This window comes from Ahaetulla prasina, chromosome 3, assembly GCF_028640845.1.
Source record: "Ahaetulla prasina isolate Xishuangbanna chromosome 3, ASM2864084v1, whole genome shotgun sequence".
Lineage (NCBI taxonomy): Eukaryota > Metazoa > Chordata > Lepidosauria > Squamata > Colubridae > Ahaetulla > Ahaetulla prasina.
In genome coordinates this window covers 50,406,539-50,424,362 of record NC_080541.1, presented here as the reverse complement: position 1 = coordinate 50,424,362, position 17,824 = coordinate 50,406,539, and the positions used below count along the sequence as shown (strand labels likewise).

The 17,824-nt window shown below is 37.1% G+C and overlaps 1 protein-coding gene across 10 annotated transcripts in view; it reads left to right on the top strand.

The window, feature by feature from the left end:
• Positions 1-12,941, top strand: part of SNTG1 (syntrophin gamma 1) — a 258,438-nt gene extending 245,497 nt beyond the window's left edge. For all 10 annotated transcript variants that reach the window (XM_058175673.1, XM_058175672.1, XM_058175668.1 and 7 more), the window contains 2 exons: positions 3,401-3,511; positions 5,629-12,941. In XM_058175673.1, the coding sequence (XP_058031656.1) occupies positions 3,401-3,511; positions 5,629-5,826 (309 nt within the window). In that variant the 3' untranslated portion in view covers positions 5,827-12,941. The remainder of the gene's footprint in view (positions 1-3,400; positions 3,512-5,628) is intronic.
• The last annotated feature ends 4,883 nt before the right edge of the window (positions 12,942-17,824 follow it).

Below are 17,824 nucleotides of genomic sequence, written 5' to 3'. Positions count from 1 at the left end.
TCACCCGAAACAGGGCGGCTGGGCGGTTATCTGCCGATGCAATGAGGGAGGAGGCGTAGCTACGCCTCGCTTCCCTCAATGCCACTAGGTAAGTCCTAGTATAGGACTTCACTAGTGTCCGATCAGCCTCCGAACGGCTAGACCTCCAGGAACTCTCTAGGCGTCTTCTCTGGCGCTTCATCCCTCGCAGCTCCTCGGAGAACCAAGGAGCCGGTTGGGACCTGCGCCGGGTCAGAGGCCGCAAAGGCACGACTCGGTCTAAGGCCCCCGCCGCGGCCTGTTCCCAGGCCGCAACAAGTTCCTCAGCCGAGCCGTGAGCCAGACCCTCAGGGAATGGCCCAAGCTCCGTCCGGAACCCCTCCGGGTCCATCAGGCGCCTGGGACGGAACCAACGCATCGGCTCCGTCTCCCTGCGGTGGGGAGTAGCGGTCAGAAAGTCCAGGCGAAGAAGAGAGTGATCTGACCATGACAAAGGTTCAATGACTATTTCCTTCAAGTCCAGATCTCTCAACCACTGACCAGAGACAAAAATCAAGTCCAGAGTGCCACCCCCAATGTGAGTAGGGCCATCAACTACTTGGGTCAGGTCCAAGGCCGTCATGGAAGCCATGAACTCCCGAGCTGCTGTCGATGACAAGCCGGAAGATGGCAAGTTAAAGTCCCCCATGACTAAAAGTCTGGGGGTCTCAACTGCCACCCCGGCCAGCACCTCCAGGAGCTCGGGCAGGGCGACTGTCACGTAGCAAGGAGCCAGGTACGCGATCAGTAGTCCCACCTGACACCTATGACCCCATCTCACAAAGAGGGATTCGCACCCAGCAATCTGAGGTACAGTGGTCTCCCTCGGCTCTAGGCTCTCTCTAATCACAACCGCCACCCCTCCACCCCTGCCCTGGGCCCTCGGCTGATGGAATGCACGGGAACCTGGCGGGCACATCTCAACAAGGGGCACACCCCCTTCCGTGCCCAGCCAGGTTTCCGTAACGCCTATAAGATCCGCAGCGCCCCCCTGAATAAGATCGTGTATTAGGGGGGCCTTATTGACTACGGACCGTGCGTTGCATAACATCAGCCGAAGGCCCAGGCTCTGAGGGTCTCGACCATCCGGGGAACGGGAAAAGGACGGGGGATCGGGGCGCGCGATCGCCTGCAAACATCGACCGCGAACCCCCAAAACGATATGGTCCCCCCCTTCCGCCATATCTGCCCCTCCCACTTACCGTGCTAATCAGACCACCCTCACCAGCAGGAACGCAATCTCCCCCCCTAACCTCCGAACCCATTAAAAAACCGTCGCGAGCACGCGCAAGGACTGGCTCCCCACCCGACGGGCTACCCCCAACACCCGCCCTGCCCCTCCCACCCCTTAAAAAAGCCCTATCTAAAAACCCCCAAAGGTTTTCCCATTTTAATATACATACAATACCTTTTTTACTATTGTTGTATGCTAAATTTTGCTTCACCTTTCTTCAGGGACAGGTATATTCGTAGTATGTATACCGGTATACTACACAAAGGATTATAATTTTAATTAACAGTAGAGTTTTCTCTGTGTTTAAGGCTCTTAATCTGTAGTTTTCCAAGACAGGAACAAGACCTGTCAATCCATGGTTTCTCTTATTTTGTGTGCCTTAAGGTGGTTCGATACTTTGTGACTGTATGACATCAACCAAATTGAGATACAGAACATTCCACAATATTCCCCCAATTTTAAAAAATTCGGTATTAAGCTAAAACTATGCTTAACGTAGGATAATATTAAATCTCCGAGATGGATTTCAAAACTATGTCATATGGGAATGACATTCAACCAGGGGTGAAATGCTCCTGGTTCAGACCGGATCACCTGATCTGGTAGCAATGGCAGCGGATTGTTCGGAAAACCGGTAGCAAAAATCCCTCCCCCCCCGCCCCAGCTGAGCCATACGATCCTCAGAGGTTTGTTTTTTACTTTTAAAAGCATTTTTTTTGCCTCTGATGATCGCACAGCTCAGCTGGGATCGTCAGAACCCTTTAAAAGCATTTTTTCTACAACCTATTCAGCTTTTTAAAAAGCTTTTAAAAGGTTCTGGCGATCAGGCAACTCAGCTGGGATCATCAGAACTCTTTAAAAGCTTTTTTCCCTCTGGCGATCCCAGCTGAGTTGACTGATCATCTGAACCCTTTTAAAAGCATGTTTTCTACATGCTCTTTGGCCAAAGAGGTTGTTAAAAAATGTTTTTAAAAGGTTCTGGCAATCAGGCAACTCAGCTGGGATCGTCAGAACCCTTTAAAAGCTTTTTTCCCATCAAGTAATGTCCATTGATTTTGTTTGTTTTTAAACCTAATAAAATTTTGTTTTAAAAAAAGAGCTTTTTTCTTCTGGCAATTTCAGCTGAGTTGCTTGATTATCACAGGCTTTTAAAAGCAATTTTTTACAACTTCTTCAGCTGAAGAGGTTGTAGAAAAAATGCTTTTAAAAGTAAAAAAAAAAGTTGGCCACACCCACCCAGTCACATTACCCACCACCACCACCAAGCAACACCCAAAGAACTGGTAGTAACAAATTTTACATTTCACCCCTGCATTCAACCCATATACATTGAATGCATGGGGAGTATGAAACAGAATCACATGATAAGTTCCAATAGGACCAGTGGTGGGATTCAGCCAGTTCGCACCACTTCGGGAGAACCGGTTGTTAACTGTCTGAGCAGTTTGGCAAACTGGTTGTTGGAAGAAATCATTCGGGCAAAGAAACAGTTGTTAAATTACTTGAATCCCACCACTGAATAGGACTATAGTATATTGAGAACTCTGTGCATGTCTAGTTGTAAATATCTTGGGATATCCAAGATATGTGTTTGGTAGGTGGCGCTTATAGTATTTCATCAATCTTTATTTAAAAGAAAGGATGAATAGTTCCATGGTATAGATTTGCATTATAGATTATATTTTAGTTTCAAATGATCTTAATGTTCATTCAAAATTTCCATTTATTAGTTACAAGCAGCAAGTGTCTCTTGTAGTTTCTTAGTATGTCTTCAAATTGCCTCTAGATGGCATTTGTATTATCTCAGTTTATGTTGCCAATAGCTACAAATGAAGTAGTTACCAAATCATTGATTGCACGGTGGGAAACTGATACCTTGTTTTAGTAATAAAGATGACCAGAAAATAGAGCCAGATTACTACACTGGTCATTTCTTTAACAAAATGTAACTAAGTATCATTTTTTTCTTCCTGATGTTTCTCTTCTGTTATTAAATAGGATCACTGAAGTTAAAAAGTTCACTTCAGATGAGAGAAAAAATATATTTGCTAATATTGGCAGATTGAAAATTTCTCAGATATGCATTTTCTTGTGTAGCAGTTTTGTACATTAATGTATATATGTGTTTTTGTTGTTTGTTTCCATTAGGCTGTACTATGGCGATACAAGTTTTCCCAGCTTAAAGGGTCTTCAGATGATGGCAAGAGCAAAATTAAATTTTTATTTCAAAATCCCGACACTAAGCAGATTGAAGCAAAGGTAAAGAGAAGAACAAAATTCCTTTCCTATTATCAAATTATTGGTAACTAAGTAACAGGACGTACATACTGTCACCCTTTTCTAACCAATTTGTCTGAGTCCAGAACTGACATAGCCGGAGCATTGTGTATTGAGTTCAGAACTGAACTGGCTCAGCAATATGACTGTGGCTAACTAAGAGAAGAAAAAACAGCTTGGTGTAGTGGTTAAAGCATCAGGCTAGTAACTAGTGGACCATAGGTTCTATTCCTGTATTCAGCCTGAAACCAGCTGGGTGGGCCGTCACTCTCTCTCTCTCAGCCCTAGGAATGAGGCAAGGGCAACCACTTTCAAAAATGTTTCCAAGAAAACTGCAGGGACTTGACCATACTGTCACTGGGAGTGAAAGCTAATTCAAAGATGTTGAGTTAGCTTTCACACATACACACACACACACACACACACGCACGTACACGCACACACACACAAGTAGAAGTAACTGTTATGACCCAAGGCCCAAGTAGGTAATAGGAAACTCAGTGAAAAAACAAACAAACTTTATTTGAACAGCTGAGAATTACTTCATTCTCAGCGTAGTTCAACTAAATTAAAGAAAATTCCTCCCAACACTAATTCCTCAGTCCTACCACAAATCTTGGTCCAATTAGGCAAACTGCCAAAGGTCTTTCTTTGCAAACATTCAGAAGACACTGACACAAAAATAAATGCAAGAAGACGAAGCTACCAACATCGTTTTCCAGCAAAGCCCAAACACCATTGCTGGTCTGTTTTAAGCTCCCTGGGCAGAGGGTTGGACTAAAAGACTTCCGAGGTCCCTTCCAACTCTGATGTTATGTTATGTTATGTTATGTTGTTATGTTATGTTATGTTATGTTATGTTATGTTATGTTATGTTATGTTATGTTATGTTATGTTATGTTATGTTATGTTATGTTATGTTATGTTATGTTATGCCTTATGGGAGGGGCCAATCATCTCTTGGCCATATACCTGTGTTATCCTCTTTGTTTGAGCTGCTCTTGTTTTCTGGCAGCTCTTCTCATGCGTGCATTAGCAACAGGCCCCTCCTGTTCCTCTGCCTCACTACTATCAGTCTCTGGAGTCTCTGGAGTCTGCACCTCACACCCCGATGGCCCTGGCCCCATCTCAGCCTCCGAAACAGAGCCCTCATTCTGGCCTTCCCCAGCCTCCAGGACTGGCTCACGCTCTTCCTCAGCCTCATCGCGGTCTGACTCCATTGCCAGCTCCGCAGGCTGCTGGCAGACCACAACAGTAGCAGACAAAAGTAGAAAAATCACTCGTTTCTCTTTTAAAATATCAGGACTGATAGGGGACAATAATGATACATTGATTATGTCATCACATCATATAGGCAATAACTTCTGCTGCTGAAAAGTTGGAGATTGGAGGCTTGGAGTAAAAATCACATAAAGCTCAATTTTATTCTTTCCTAATTTTTCCTATTCAGTAGGGATACAGAAGATAAAATCTACATTTCAAAAAATTAGTAATGTCGCAATGGGTTATGTTGTAAGGTCTCCTGTTTCGACTTCTAATGACCAAAATAGGGATGTGCTTGAGGAATAGCCTGTCAAAGAAATGGGTAAAAAGGCTCTTTATATACAATATTCTGATATTTTGTACTTCTGATACACAAAGTCTTGAATACAGAGATTTTAAAATTTGTTACAATTTTATGATCAGAAATTTTCTGAGTTTCTGCAGATTGATAAAAAAATGTAAAGTAAGTAAACTAAAATTTATTTTAGACTACTTAAAGAGCAAGCCACAAGCCACGTCACATAATATCTTTTTTTATTTAACTATCTTTTCCCAATTATTTGGAAATATAAAATAATTATAGTTACAAATGTATATTTTAAAATTATAAAAAACTGTGAGTTTTGTAATCTGGATGTAAAGAAAGTAATTTTGTAGTAAGACAAAAACATTTAGTTTCACAATGAATAATAGTGAATATATTGTGTTATGAATATATTTGATTTTCCTAAGCCTTTGTGTCTCTGCAACCACTACTTAGTGCTTTTATCAGAATACATAATAAATAAATAAATGGGCTTGTATCTCATACCTGATCATTTTGCTTTCACTTTCAGGAATTGGAATTTTCAAATTTATTTGCAGTTCTGCATTGCATCCACTCATTCTTTGCAGCTAAAGTGGCATGCTTGGACCCACTTTATGTTGGCAGTCAAGCCACAACTGCCCCTACTTCTGCTTCTGTTGCTTCTTCTTCTTCTGCTACTACTACTGCCACATCATCTGGCATCTGCAAATTAAAATATATGACTTGATAACTCCCAGTCCTGTACTTGTATCCTTCCACAAGTATGTAAGACTGCTGTATAAATATTTATCAGCTTATTCCTTGAAGAACACCAAGCATTAGAACCGACTCAAGACATGTGGCACCTTTCTACGGAACATGGTCATATGGGATCATAAATTAAATCTCAATTTTACAAAGCAACAGTACACAATGAAGCTGGAAATCCCATTGTGGAACAATATCTTTTTACTATAATTTGATTGTGCTTTGACAGCATTCAAAGAAAAAGAAACAAAAATAACTGATACATCACCATGCTTAAGCATTTAATACAATTTTCAAATCTCAATAATAATAGAGCAGTATAATTTCCTTGTTTCCAAATGTTTTTTATATAACAATTTACTCAGCTCTGTATTTGAAGTAACATTCTCTTGATAGACTATATATGAAAGAATGACAAGCAAAAGGCATAGAGCGTGTAAGAATCATGAACTATCCATGAAAAGTGATAACTCCTTAAAAAAAAAAAAAGAAAGCACCTTAAATATCATTGCTATTTTGTGTCATTTGGTCATCTTTATTTTGCTTTCAAGCCATTATTGTAATGATCAACATATAGCCATATTAGGCCAACAGTTTTAAAAATTAAATATAAATATATTGAAGCCATTCACAGTTGAAACCTACACTATAAGCCAGTTAGACTTTGTGTTCACAGAGAGCAGAAAAGGGCTTATGGGGGAATAGGGGGAACTTACATAATTGCGTGTTCCTCTTACACAGTTGTTGCATAAAAACAAAACGTTTGATTGTTTGTAGCATTTGTCAGAATGCCCCAATATACTTTATTTTTGTCTGTATAAAATGTTGGATTACAAACAATGGAACGGGAGGTGTCATTTTCTGTTTTTCCCTGGATTTATAATGGTTAGACTTTTCTTCTTCTTTCTGGTTTCATTTTAAGTGTTTCCTATTGCCTCTTTTTAATGATCACAACTGGAAGAGCTCAGGGCTAACAGTGTGCAAATCCTGCTGTATGGGAACTCTTTTTCTGCTATAGCAAATTATTGTGTCCCCTGTCATTCAATCTAAAAAAAATATGAGCATTTACAACATCCACATTTTCTCAGACTTAACATTTTATTCTGGAGTAGAATATTGAAACTGAAGTATTAGAATGAAACAGTAGTTTAAATTTAAATTAAGAATAGTTAAAATTCTTCGCTTTAAATCAGATTGTTTTGACCTGACAACTCTTAATATATAAGGACAGCAGCTTCCAGATGCAGGTTTCCATTCTAAGACATACATGCATCATTGTGCCAATGACATGGCTCATACTGATGCAAATTACATAATGCATGTTACTTGCGTAACAACATCCTAAAACCTGTGCTGTCTCTTGCCTTCCTGTGTGCACACCTGTTTCCGACAGCATTCTGTAGAAAAATTCCAAAAGTTTCTATCTCAGTACATTTGGGTTCATTACTTTTGGGAAGGTTGCCTTAAACCCACAAAGTATTGTATTTCTAGATGCAGATTTGATTTATTGGTGAAATCTAGTATTCAGAGTGGTTTTAATATGACTTAATTGGAAGATAATGTTACATTATGCCTGCTGTTATTACATTTTATAAAGAAATTTCTTATAATCTGCCAAATTTGGTTCTTAATTCCCAAACATACTGATTTACAATAAAATCTTGTACAAAGTTTAATTTTTAAATGCAATTTTCATATTGTCTACCAAACAGCAACTAAGAAATAAGTCTCTTATTCTCATTAGGAACTTATTTACACTTTTGTAGCTTAACTAACAATTATTAAAAATCACCCTACAATAAAAAAAGTTTTTTTTTATTCTCATAGTAGTTAGAAAAAGAATTGAGAAGTTCTAAAAAAAAACAACCTAAGATGGAATTCTTATCATTGTAATCCTAAATATATAATAATCCCTTTCTAGATATGTTCTTTAATAAGTATCATCTTCAACTATAATATTTATAGATTGATTTTAATATACTCCTTATATGTAAAATATCAAGTGTTGGAAAAACACGTTTCAGAGTATGCCAATAAGAACCCTTTTTGCTCATAATGTAAGGACTGGGCAGATCCTTCAAAAGAGGTATTTCATAACCCATAGTAGGAAAAGGCATGGCCAAGTGGCTCTTCATACATTCAAGGGTAGCTGAGAGCAGTTTAGGGAGCAGCCATGTCAATCTGAAAAAAGAGACATGAGTGGTTTAATTGTGTGTGCATGAGTGCTAGAGAGAGAGAGAGAGCGATCCTCCTTCAACTCTCATATTTGAAAGTGCTTACAGTATTTCAACACATTTGCATAATCTGAATAAGAAGAGAGTTCCTCTCTGACAATAAAGCGACCATCCTAAATGCATTAGAAGAGCCAGCCACTGTGATATAACTTTTTCTATATACTATGTGCACACACACAAAATACCTAAAAGGAGTTATATGCATGCCTTTTAAATTATTTTATGATGAATGTTGAGGTGAAATTGTAAATTTTGAACCATTATATGAGTCAATAACATGCTAGGTTCCAACAAACAATTATGATTTTCTTTTCATTAAATAAGCTTAGTTTTTCACTGGGCATCATCATGCACAAATTTAGGGTGCATAAACAAGATTTAAATCAGTGTAACCAAATTTTATGTACAATTCTCTATTGCCATTAATCAACAAATGCACAGGAAAAACTCAGTTCTCTCCAGAGCATTCTTAAGTTTATTAAGGTTATTTTATTTTCCACCAAAGGTGGTTCATCTCCTACTTCTTTTGCCTCATCATGATTTCCTACAAAAAAATGGGATGTGATTTTCCACAAACTGTGTGCTACCTTCTATACAAAGCCACAGTAGTTATTTAGATTAATACACATATTAGTATGCATGGACAAAAACAGTTTAAATAAGTTCACTTTACAAATCAGCTACCTAGAAAATTGCCTCTCTGAATTTTGATCAAATGTAAAAACATAGCACAAATATATTATAATGTAAAATAGCCTATTTTTACAAGTTTTATTCGCTTTTTAGTTACTTATATTCCAATTATTTCTAGCTATCATTAAAATAATTTGGAAGGAAGAAATATATTTTAACTCCTAATGTCACCAACATTTCATATTATAGCTAGACAAGCATATCTTGGTTTGAAATTTATAGCAGTAAGTTAGAGGGGGATCTATACTCCATGTCTCCCCATTTTCGAAGAAAAGAAAACAATTTTCTATTGTGTTTCAGTTTACATTGTATAATAGAGACAGCAAATGAAATTGGTACGCTAGAAAAAAATATGTCACTTACACAATGGCACTGATCTGCCTGCTTTTCAAAAATTGGGAAGATTATTTAGTAGTGAACCTAGTGTACAACATTTACACAATCTCCACATATCATTAAAGATACAGTACATTTTGTAAAGCCAAGAAGAAAGATTTCCAAGGTGAATCACCTATTCTGCTCCATGAAATATATAAAAGCAGGACAAGATGAAGAAAATACTTTAAAGTATAAAGTTTAAAGATTGATAGAGTTATCAATTACCTAAACAAAATAATATATGTTATAATCAGGAAACTGTACCATGGTTCTTATACATGTTGTATAGTAGAATACAAATTCTTTGAAATCAGAATATTATTTGCCAGGATGTTACTTGGCAATGTAATGTGATATATCAAAATATTCCCCTTGTACATGTAGCATATTGACACAAAGAGAGAGATGGCGTATGATATGGGAAAACAAAGCCAAGATTCACTAGCATCTACCATTTGATGCAAACACAGCAAATTGTAGGTTTATCATAGCATTTAGTGAAATTATTCCATATTGTTTACAATTACGAATTCATGATAACATCTGACAGAATGACCCATTAGTCATTGGATTTGTCCATTTTGTGAATTATCTAAATCAAGGAATTATAATAATAATAATATATTATAATAATATAATAAATATAATAAATTTGACTCATATAAATTCACAACTGCTGTCTTTGGGAGAAAACAATCTAAATATTTATAATTAGAACAAATGAATATATTGACTTTAATAGAAACAATGAAAAGTCAAGTATATGTGTAAAGCATGATTACATATAAAACAGTTACATTTATTATTCAATTTGTAATTCATGTAACAATGAATATTCATTAATGAAAATTATCTTGATTGTGCCTTAAAAATGCCACTCTTTACATGCTGCACAATTACAATATAATTGCAATATATTAATTTCTTATAGTTGTGACCAGTATACCTGGTCATATGTCCCAAACTGGCTGTTACGAAATTATGTTAAAAGCTATAAAACAACATGACATTCAAATCAATCAATTTGAATTACATAGTCAAATAGAATTAAGAGATTAATTATGTAGTCCTACTTCATTTATTTAATGATTATATAATTTGTGGATATGGAGAATGTTTGAAAAATGTAGCATTATCATTTAAAATGAATATTTGAAGTCCACACATCTTAAATTAATTGAAGTTGAGAAACACTGTTCTAAGAACCTATACAAGGTAGAGAAGAAATATCTATGATATTGTTTCAGTGGTGCCTCCAGCCTTCCCAGGTAGCTCCTGGGTGAAAAAGCAGGAGACAGAAAACCCATAGTAAATTTGAAGACCTTGGATCCCAGTAATAGAGTGATAGTAACAGAAAATGATAGCTTAAGGTTGCAATATATGAGTTATTTTGAAAAGAGTATATTTAAACGAAATGTCACCTTTCTATTTTTAAAGCCACAACATAGAGCAAATATTGTTTATTTTAATATGAAGATTTAAGATGAATTGTTTCAATAGGCACTTTTAAACCATAACTTTTCTTGAAATTTTCAGAGCTTCAGATAATGAGGAGGATGCATACGTTACATAGTATAGGTAGCATTATTTAACAGGCAATTTGGAATGGTGATATTAGGAGACTCCTAATATCCTAATATCCTAATATCCTAAAGTCACCTAATATCCTAATATCCTAAAGTCACTCCTGAGCACAATGTCAGCTAGGGGTCCATGGGGCAGTTATTCTCTTTCAGCCCTAAGAAAGAGGCACTAGCAAACCACTCCCCCCAGAAAAAATATCTTGACAAAGAAACTGCAGGAATTAATCTAGAAAAATTTGCCAGAAGTCAGAAACTGACTTGAAAACTGAAAACTCTCTCTCTCACACACACAGAGAGAGAGTTTAAAATAGCTTACAGTACTCAGATGTAAAAGAAATTGGTATTTAAGATGCTAAACTTCCTAACTGAAAAAGGTGAAGATAGCAAGGGAAGTAACAGGATTAATATTTAACGAAGTCATCAAAGTATGTAGTCATGAAGGAGCATTCACCTATTTTTCTTTAAAACTATTTTTTTTCTCTATAAGCCATTTTAAAAGAGAAGGCATGATATATTCTAGAGAACTGAATTCTAGAGAACTGTAGAGGACTCTGGCACTTCCAGAGCAAATACTCTGACTATAGTGACTCCAGATTCCCAGTTTTTAATATGGCAACTAAACTTCTACTCTATTGAAATCTATAGTACATTTTAGTACATTATCTTACAGAAGCCTGCATAGAACCAGGTGCAAACTATGAAGGCTCCTTCACGTTAGATGATAAAACTAATGACATAAAGAAGCTAGCAATCTGATGCCACTGTTGGTGGTGCTTAAAATAACCTTGTAATACACTCTTTAGGTGAATAAAACAAAATGTTCTTAACATTTCATATAATAGTGGATTCAGTAATGTTTTTCAATAATATATCAGTTCTGCTGCCACTCTCAACAAATTGTATATTATTTTCTCTACCACTATTATACTATAATCCTTAGGCTATTCTGTATTATTGAAGATAGGAGCAAAGGGCACAAGGAAACATTTAAATAGAAATATTGATGGCAGAGAATATTATAGCACGTGGCTGGTCATTTGTATTGAAATAATGTGTACATAGGGTCTTCGTTTGGAGTCTGCGGACATTTAAAGTTGACAATTACATTAATCTGATTTTCATGAAATAATTTGCAGTGTTTTAATAATATCAATCACTCTTAGAAAATGAATCCCTGTGGAAATGACTGAAAATTTCATGAAATCTATAATTTTTATGTTACAAAAGAGAAAATGCTTTGATTTGCTTGGATTCAGATATTGGCCTCCAGTTCAGAGATAGATTATTCCTGTTGACAAAGTGCTTTATGAATCAGCGTGCACACAAATCACAGTGATTGCAGATAGATTAGTGCAAGCACGAAACCCCTAGGACATCTCTGTATTAAATGAAGAAATGTGTAATGTGTTTGTATGTATGCTTTCTTCCTTTTGATACAAACAGAGCCACTGAACAATCAGTGACAGAGCAGCAAATTAAAGTATTGAAAAGGTTTACTTATAAAATTTAATTGGTCACAGGATTATAGCCAAAGTATGTTTCTAAATAATGCGACTGAGAAATGAACAAAATTGTCATATAGTTATTATTAATCTATGAGAAGCTTCCTTGATTTAAAGTGTTATCCCATTCAACTATTCTAAAGTTATGAGTTTTAATCATTCTTATAATATTAAATTCTGAACACTACTGAACAACATGGTTTCATTTATTTCTATAATTTTAAAGATATTTTTCTCTCACTTTATGATATAATTATATCTGAGTAATATATATATATATATAGGATTGGAAAATTACTATTTTTGAAGGAAATACAATTTCTTGGCAAAGAATATTAAAATAACATCAGCTACGTTTTCCCTTATATAAAAAATGATCTGATTTAGGTTTCTTCTCATTGCTTTGTATGTTGTAATATCTCATAAATTTTAAATACTGACTGGGGAAAATGGCGGAGCAAATGTAAGATAAAGTATTATATATTTTATAAATACCGAAGTTTAAAAGACCTCATGAAACGTTCTAAATATTTATTTTGTTTTTAGTTACATTTGTGGCTATTTGTAATGTTTTGTGACTCATAAGTCATCTAGTTGTTTAAGCTTTCACTGTACCTCTAATAAAACATTCCCTCTGTTTCATTTTGTTTCCTTGATTTGTAATCAACCATAATCAAAACAAAAATAAAATACTTTTTTAAACTATTTTGGAAGTATCTGCTTATATAATATATTTACTGTATATGCCTTCACTATACATTCAAAGTTTTGAGCTCAGGGCCAGCTCTAGGCTAAGATTAGGGCATAGGGAGCCAAATTTTAGGAAGCACCAAAATTGAAAAGACTTTCCAAAACTCAGTAAAAAGTCAAAAGCTGTAATCATGTATTCTTACGAGTGATGGGATTCAAGTAATTTAACAACCGGTTCTCTGCCCTAATGATTTCTTCCAACAACCAGTTTGCCAAACTGCTCACAAAGTTAACAACCGGTTCTCCTGAAGTGGTGCGAACTGGCTGAATCCCACCACTGATTCTAACCAGTGTGCCCACTCAAGAGTTAAATTTAGTTTCACAGTATCAACAGGGAGGGAATGTCTGAGGGGGGAAATGTGCATAAAGTCAAAAATGTAAAGCTTAAAAACTCAAAGAAAAAAAAAAGAAACAAGAGGGGGTCTTTTTTAAGTGCCTAAAACAGTGGAAGATGGACGAAACCAGAAAGCACCAGAATATGACTGTCTCAGGTGCCAAAATGTCTAGAGCTGGCCCTGTTTGTGTTGTTATGTAATGTGTCAACTTTGTGTGTACTATGTACTAGATCTGGTCACATCTTTTAAAGGATTTGCTTTGTACCATTTTAAAAAACACCACTCTTTCAACCATTAGAACTTTTTGCATCATTCTGTAGACTTACTGGGCATTGTACTTTAAAATCAGCAAATTGTAAATATGAAGGACTGATTTTGGCAATTGGCTTTGGACTGACATACAGGTAGCCCTTAGGATATGACAGTTCCAGGGATGAAATTTACTTATATTCCCTACTGGTTTGCCAAGGTGCACGTGCCATGCACATGCTTAGCTCACATGCACCATCGTCTGCACATGCACAAAGCCTTCTGTGCATGAAGAGGGCAGAGCCTCCCGCAGCTGCTGCTACCAGCTTGCCTGAGCCGGATAGAACAGCCTAGATTTCACCCCTGGACAGGTCAATTAATGAATGTTCAAAGTTGTAACAGATGCCTCAAAATTACCTACCACCCTGTTTCAAAGTTACAATGGCAGTGCCCTGCAGTCATTCACCCTTACAACTAAAACAGGGACCCTGCAGCAACCCTGCCTCTTTCCCAGGGGTGAAATCCAGCAGGTTCTGACAGGTTTTGGAGAACCGGTAGCGGGAACTTTGAGCAGTTTGGAGAACCTGCAAATACCACTTCTGGCTGGCAATATCCTTCCCCCAGGAGTGGGGAGGAATGGGGATTTTGCAGTATCCTTCCCAGTGGTGGGATTCAAGTACTTTAACAACTGGTTCTCTGCCCTAATGATTTCTTCCAACAAGTTTGCCAAACTTCTCAGAAAGTTAACCACCAGTTCTCCCGAAGTGGTGCGAACTGGCTTAATCCCACCACTGACCCTTCCTGTGGAGTGGGGTGGGAATGGAGATTTTGCAGTATCCTTCCCTTGCCACACCCACCAAGCCACACCATGCCCACAAAACTGGTAGTGCAAAAATTTGGATTTCACCACTGCTCTCTCCCCTCTCATCCCACCACACAGGACCCTGAAGTGCTTGGGCCTGCTCCCCACAGGCCCATCACCTATCCACCTTTGAAGCTCTCCAGACCTCATTTTGAAAAGAGGACCCACTTGTGGATAACCTCCAAACAAATTGCTTCCTTCCTGCCTCAACAAGCTTTGCACAGCACTGCAGAACATTCTGAATGTTGCATAAAGTTTCTACAGAATTGTGTGGACTTCATTAAGGCCCCAAAATGTAGCACTAAGTCCTGTGGGATGGGACAAAATGGCAGCTACTTCCAGAATTATACCATGCAGCCGAGCAATAATTCTAGTCCCCTGGAAAGCCTTGAAAGTCTTCAAAAGGTAAGTGAAGAGTAGGATATTTGGCCTGGTGGGGTGGAAATCAGGCCTAAAGCTTGGAGAGATCTGGTTGGAGTGGGAAAGGCATGTGTGGACCCAAGGAATGGGAATAGGCTGTCTTGCAGGGATGGAGGAAGCCTTGGGAGGGCCAAAGCACAACGCCTCCAAGGGCCTCCCTCAGCCTTGAGGCACTGATTAATGACTCGTGTATTTGTTTAATAATTAATTGGAAGACCAAGGATGGTTGGGGGGGAGGCTTGCTCCACCTAACGATTGTCATGACATGCAACTGTAATTGACAGGCTCTATTACAGTCCTATCATGAACATTATACCTGCAAAATAAAAATCTTTTATCAATTTTCTGAGTATAATATTCACAGTCAGTGCGATATTTACCAAAAGTTAACCAGTCTTCAATTTCACCTCCTTGCCATCTGTTGCTAAAGTGCTTAAAAAACAGTGAGCTGTTTCAACCAAAAACCATGCAGGTCCCCAGCACTCACCACTTCTTGATCTTCTTTTGCCCTTTTCTCTACTGTTTCTGCTGTTATTAAAAGTTTTTTTAAAAAATTCAGAGGTTTTTTTTTTATTCCCACCCATCTCCTATATCCATGGCTGCATTGTTTGCTTTGACTTGTCCCATAGCTGCTCCCAGAATTGCACTGTTTTTTCTTTATCAGGTATTGACTGGGTCGTTGCAATCTCTCCATTCATGGAGTGATATAAACATTTCTGATGCAACTGAAATTGGAAATTCTGACTATAGTGTGCAATTTAAATGTATCGGCTGATTTTCTTGGCTTATTTGTTCTTTTATTGTTTCCAGTATTTCATTGATCTTTCTTGTTTCTAGCTGATGCTTCTTGATTAGATATTTTTTGGTTGTTTTCTTTTTCATCTTCTTTTATTTCATCTATTGTAGCTTTCTTGTATCTGAGTTTAGCATGCTAATCTTATTTCCCAATCTTATGTTCCACTTTGCTTGGCTTTTTTTCTTGTTTGTTGATTTTTCATCAAATGTATTCAGCTACAATTTCAGACATGCTGTCTTCAACAACATTAATTGTTTTTTCTGGTGGTTGTATTTGATATTAGTATACTGGCATCATTTAATACTTATATTTATTTTGTGTTTTTTTTTTGGTTGTTTTTTTTTTTGCAACATGCTTCAATTCAGACAACCTTATTCTGTTGCCTTTGTGTTGTTCTAGTTGCTCAGATGTTTATTGTTCCAATTCATCTTGCTTTTCAGTTAGTGGTATTTATGGTTTCTAAGGAGAAGGCAGAGAAAAGGGTGCCTAATTTGGGATTGAAAACAATTCAATAGTAATGCCAACTTCTATATTATTAATTCGCTCTTGTTTGCCTCTACAGTTTGAGTTACTTTTGGCAAGGCTTTGATTTCTTTGCCCTGGATAGACCTTTGCCGTTCTTCCAATTCTATTTCTGTGAATACTTTATTTCACATTATAAATCAGTGTTGATCTGCTAGCCTCTATTCTGTTATTTCTTTTACTTGATGTTGTTCTTTCCAGAACTGATGCATTCTTTTCAGATATCCTCACTCTCATTGATCTTTTGTAATAACAGATCATTATGTCTTTGTTTTCAGTCTTTGTATATTTGCAACTGGTAAACAGCTTTTAGGGCTTAGTGGGTAAGACGTTGAGCTTGTCGATCAAAAGGTCGGCAGTTCAGTGGTTCAAATCCCTAGTGCCGCGTTACAGGATGAGCTCCCGTTACTTGTCCCAGCTTCTGCCAACCTAGCACTTCGAAAGCACATAAAAAATGCAAGTAGAAAAACAGGGACCACCTTTGGTGGGAAGGTAACAGTGTTACGTGCGCCTTTGGTGTTGAGTCATGCTGGCCACATGACCACGGAGATGTCTTCAGACATCTTCTTCAGCTTTGAAATGGAGATGAGCACTGCCCCCTAGAGTCAGGAAAGACTAGCACATATGTGTGAGGGGAAACTTTACCTTTATCTTTTAAACAGCTTTTCTTCCATTATTCCTGCAACTGCTGGCCTCTGCTGAGATCTGTGAGGTATGGTTGAATTTCTGGTATAGCTCCCGTCCTCCTTGGAGTACATTAAGTTCCACAACCATATCAAGATGCCCCACTGGGTATCTTTTTTTTTAAATAGAGAAATTACTTATTCTTGTTCCTTCTTTTTTTAAAGAAGTATCTGAATCAGAGTCAATCATCAACACCCATCCCTAAAATCCTAACAAATAAGAAACAAAGTCCTCTTTCTCTCTCGGATATGCTCCAGCTATTGGAAGATAAAATCACTGATTCTCATGGGAACTAGGGAAAATAAGGATTTATATCTTCAACAAATGAACACATATTCAGGGACATCCAGAGGGAAAGTAAAAACTAAAAAAAATAATGCAGTGGCTACACCCATACAATCCCTGCCTGATGAACTAAAAAGGAACAAGGTTTTGATTACATGGCTTTAGCTGTCATCTTGACTTTTTTATATGGCGAAAGCAATTTCAAGATTGAACTATTATTAAAATATTTGATATATCCTTGATTACTGATTTTTCTCCAATTGCCTTTGATCCTTCCAAGCCTTTGAATCAGTACAGGGATCTCTACAAAAATACAAGTAGGAATTTTATTTAATAAACAGAACTAGGCATCAATTTGGATCCAAGTGTGTTTATTCCCATAATGCAGTGGGAAATCCATATGTGTCCTTGCAGCAAATGAAAAGTACTCCCTAAGCTGGCATTCTACACTACACAAATTTGAAAATTTTACTAAGAAATGAATCACCTCAATTTTGATTTAATTTGAAACTATACCTAGTAGACTGACAAACTGCTTAATAAAGAATGTATTAAACTAATCTGTGTGATTTAGGCTTTTATAATGTATCAGTCTTGTCATTAAAACTGAATATATAGATTTGTCATACTACAGTTAACTGTTTCCCATAATCTTCTTAGTGTTTTGATGCAATAATGTATGACT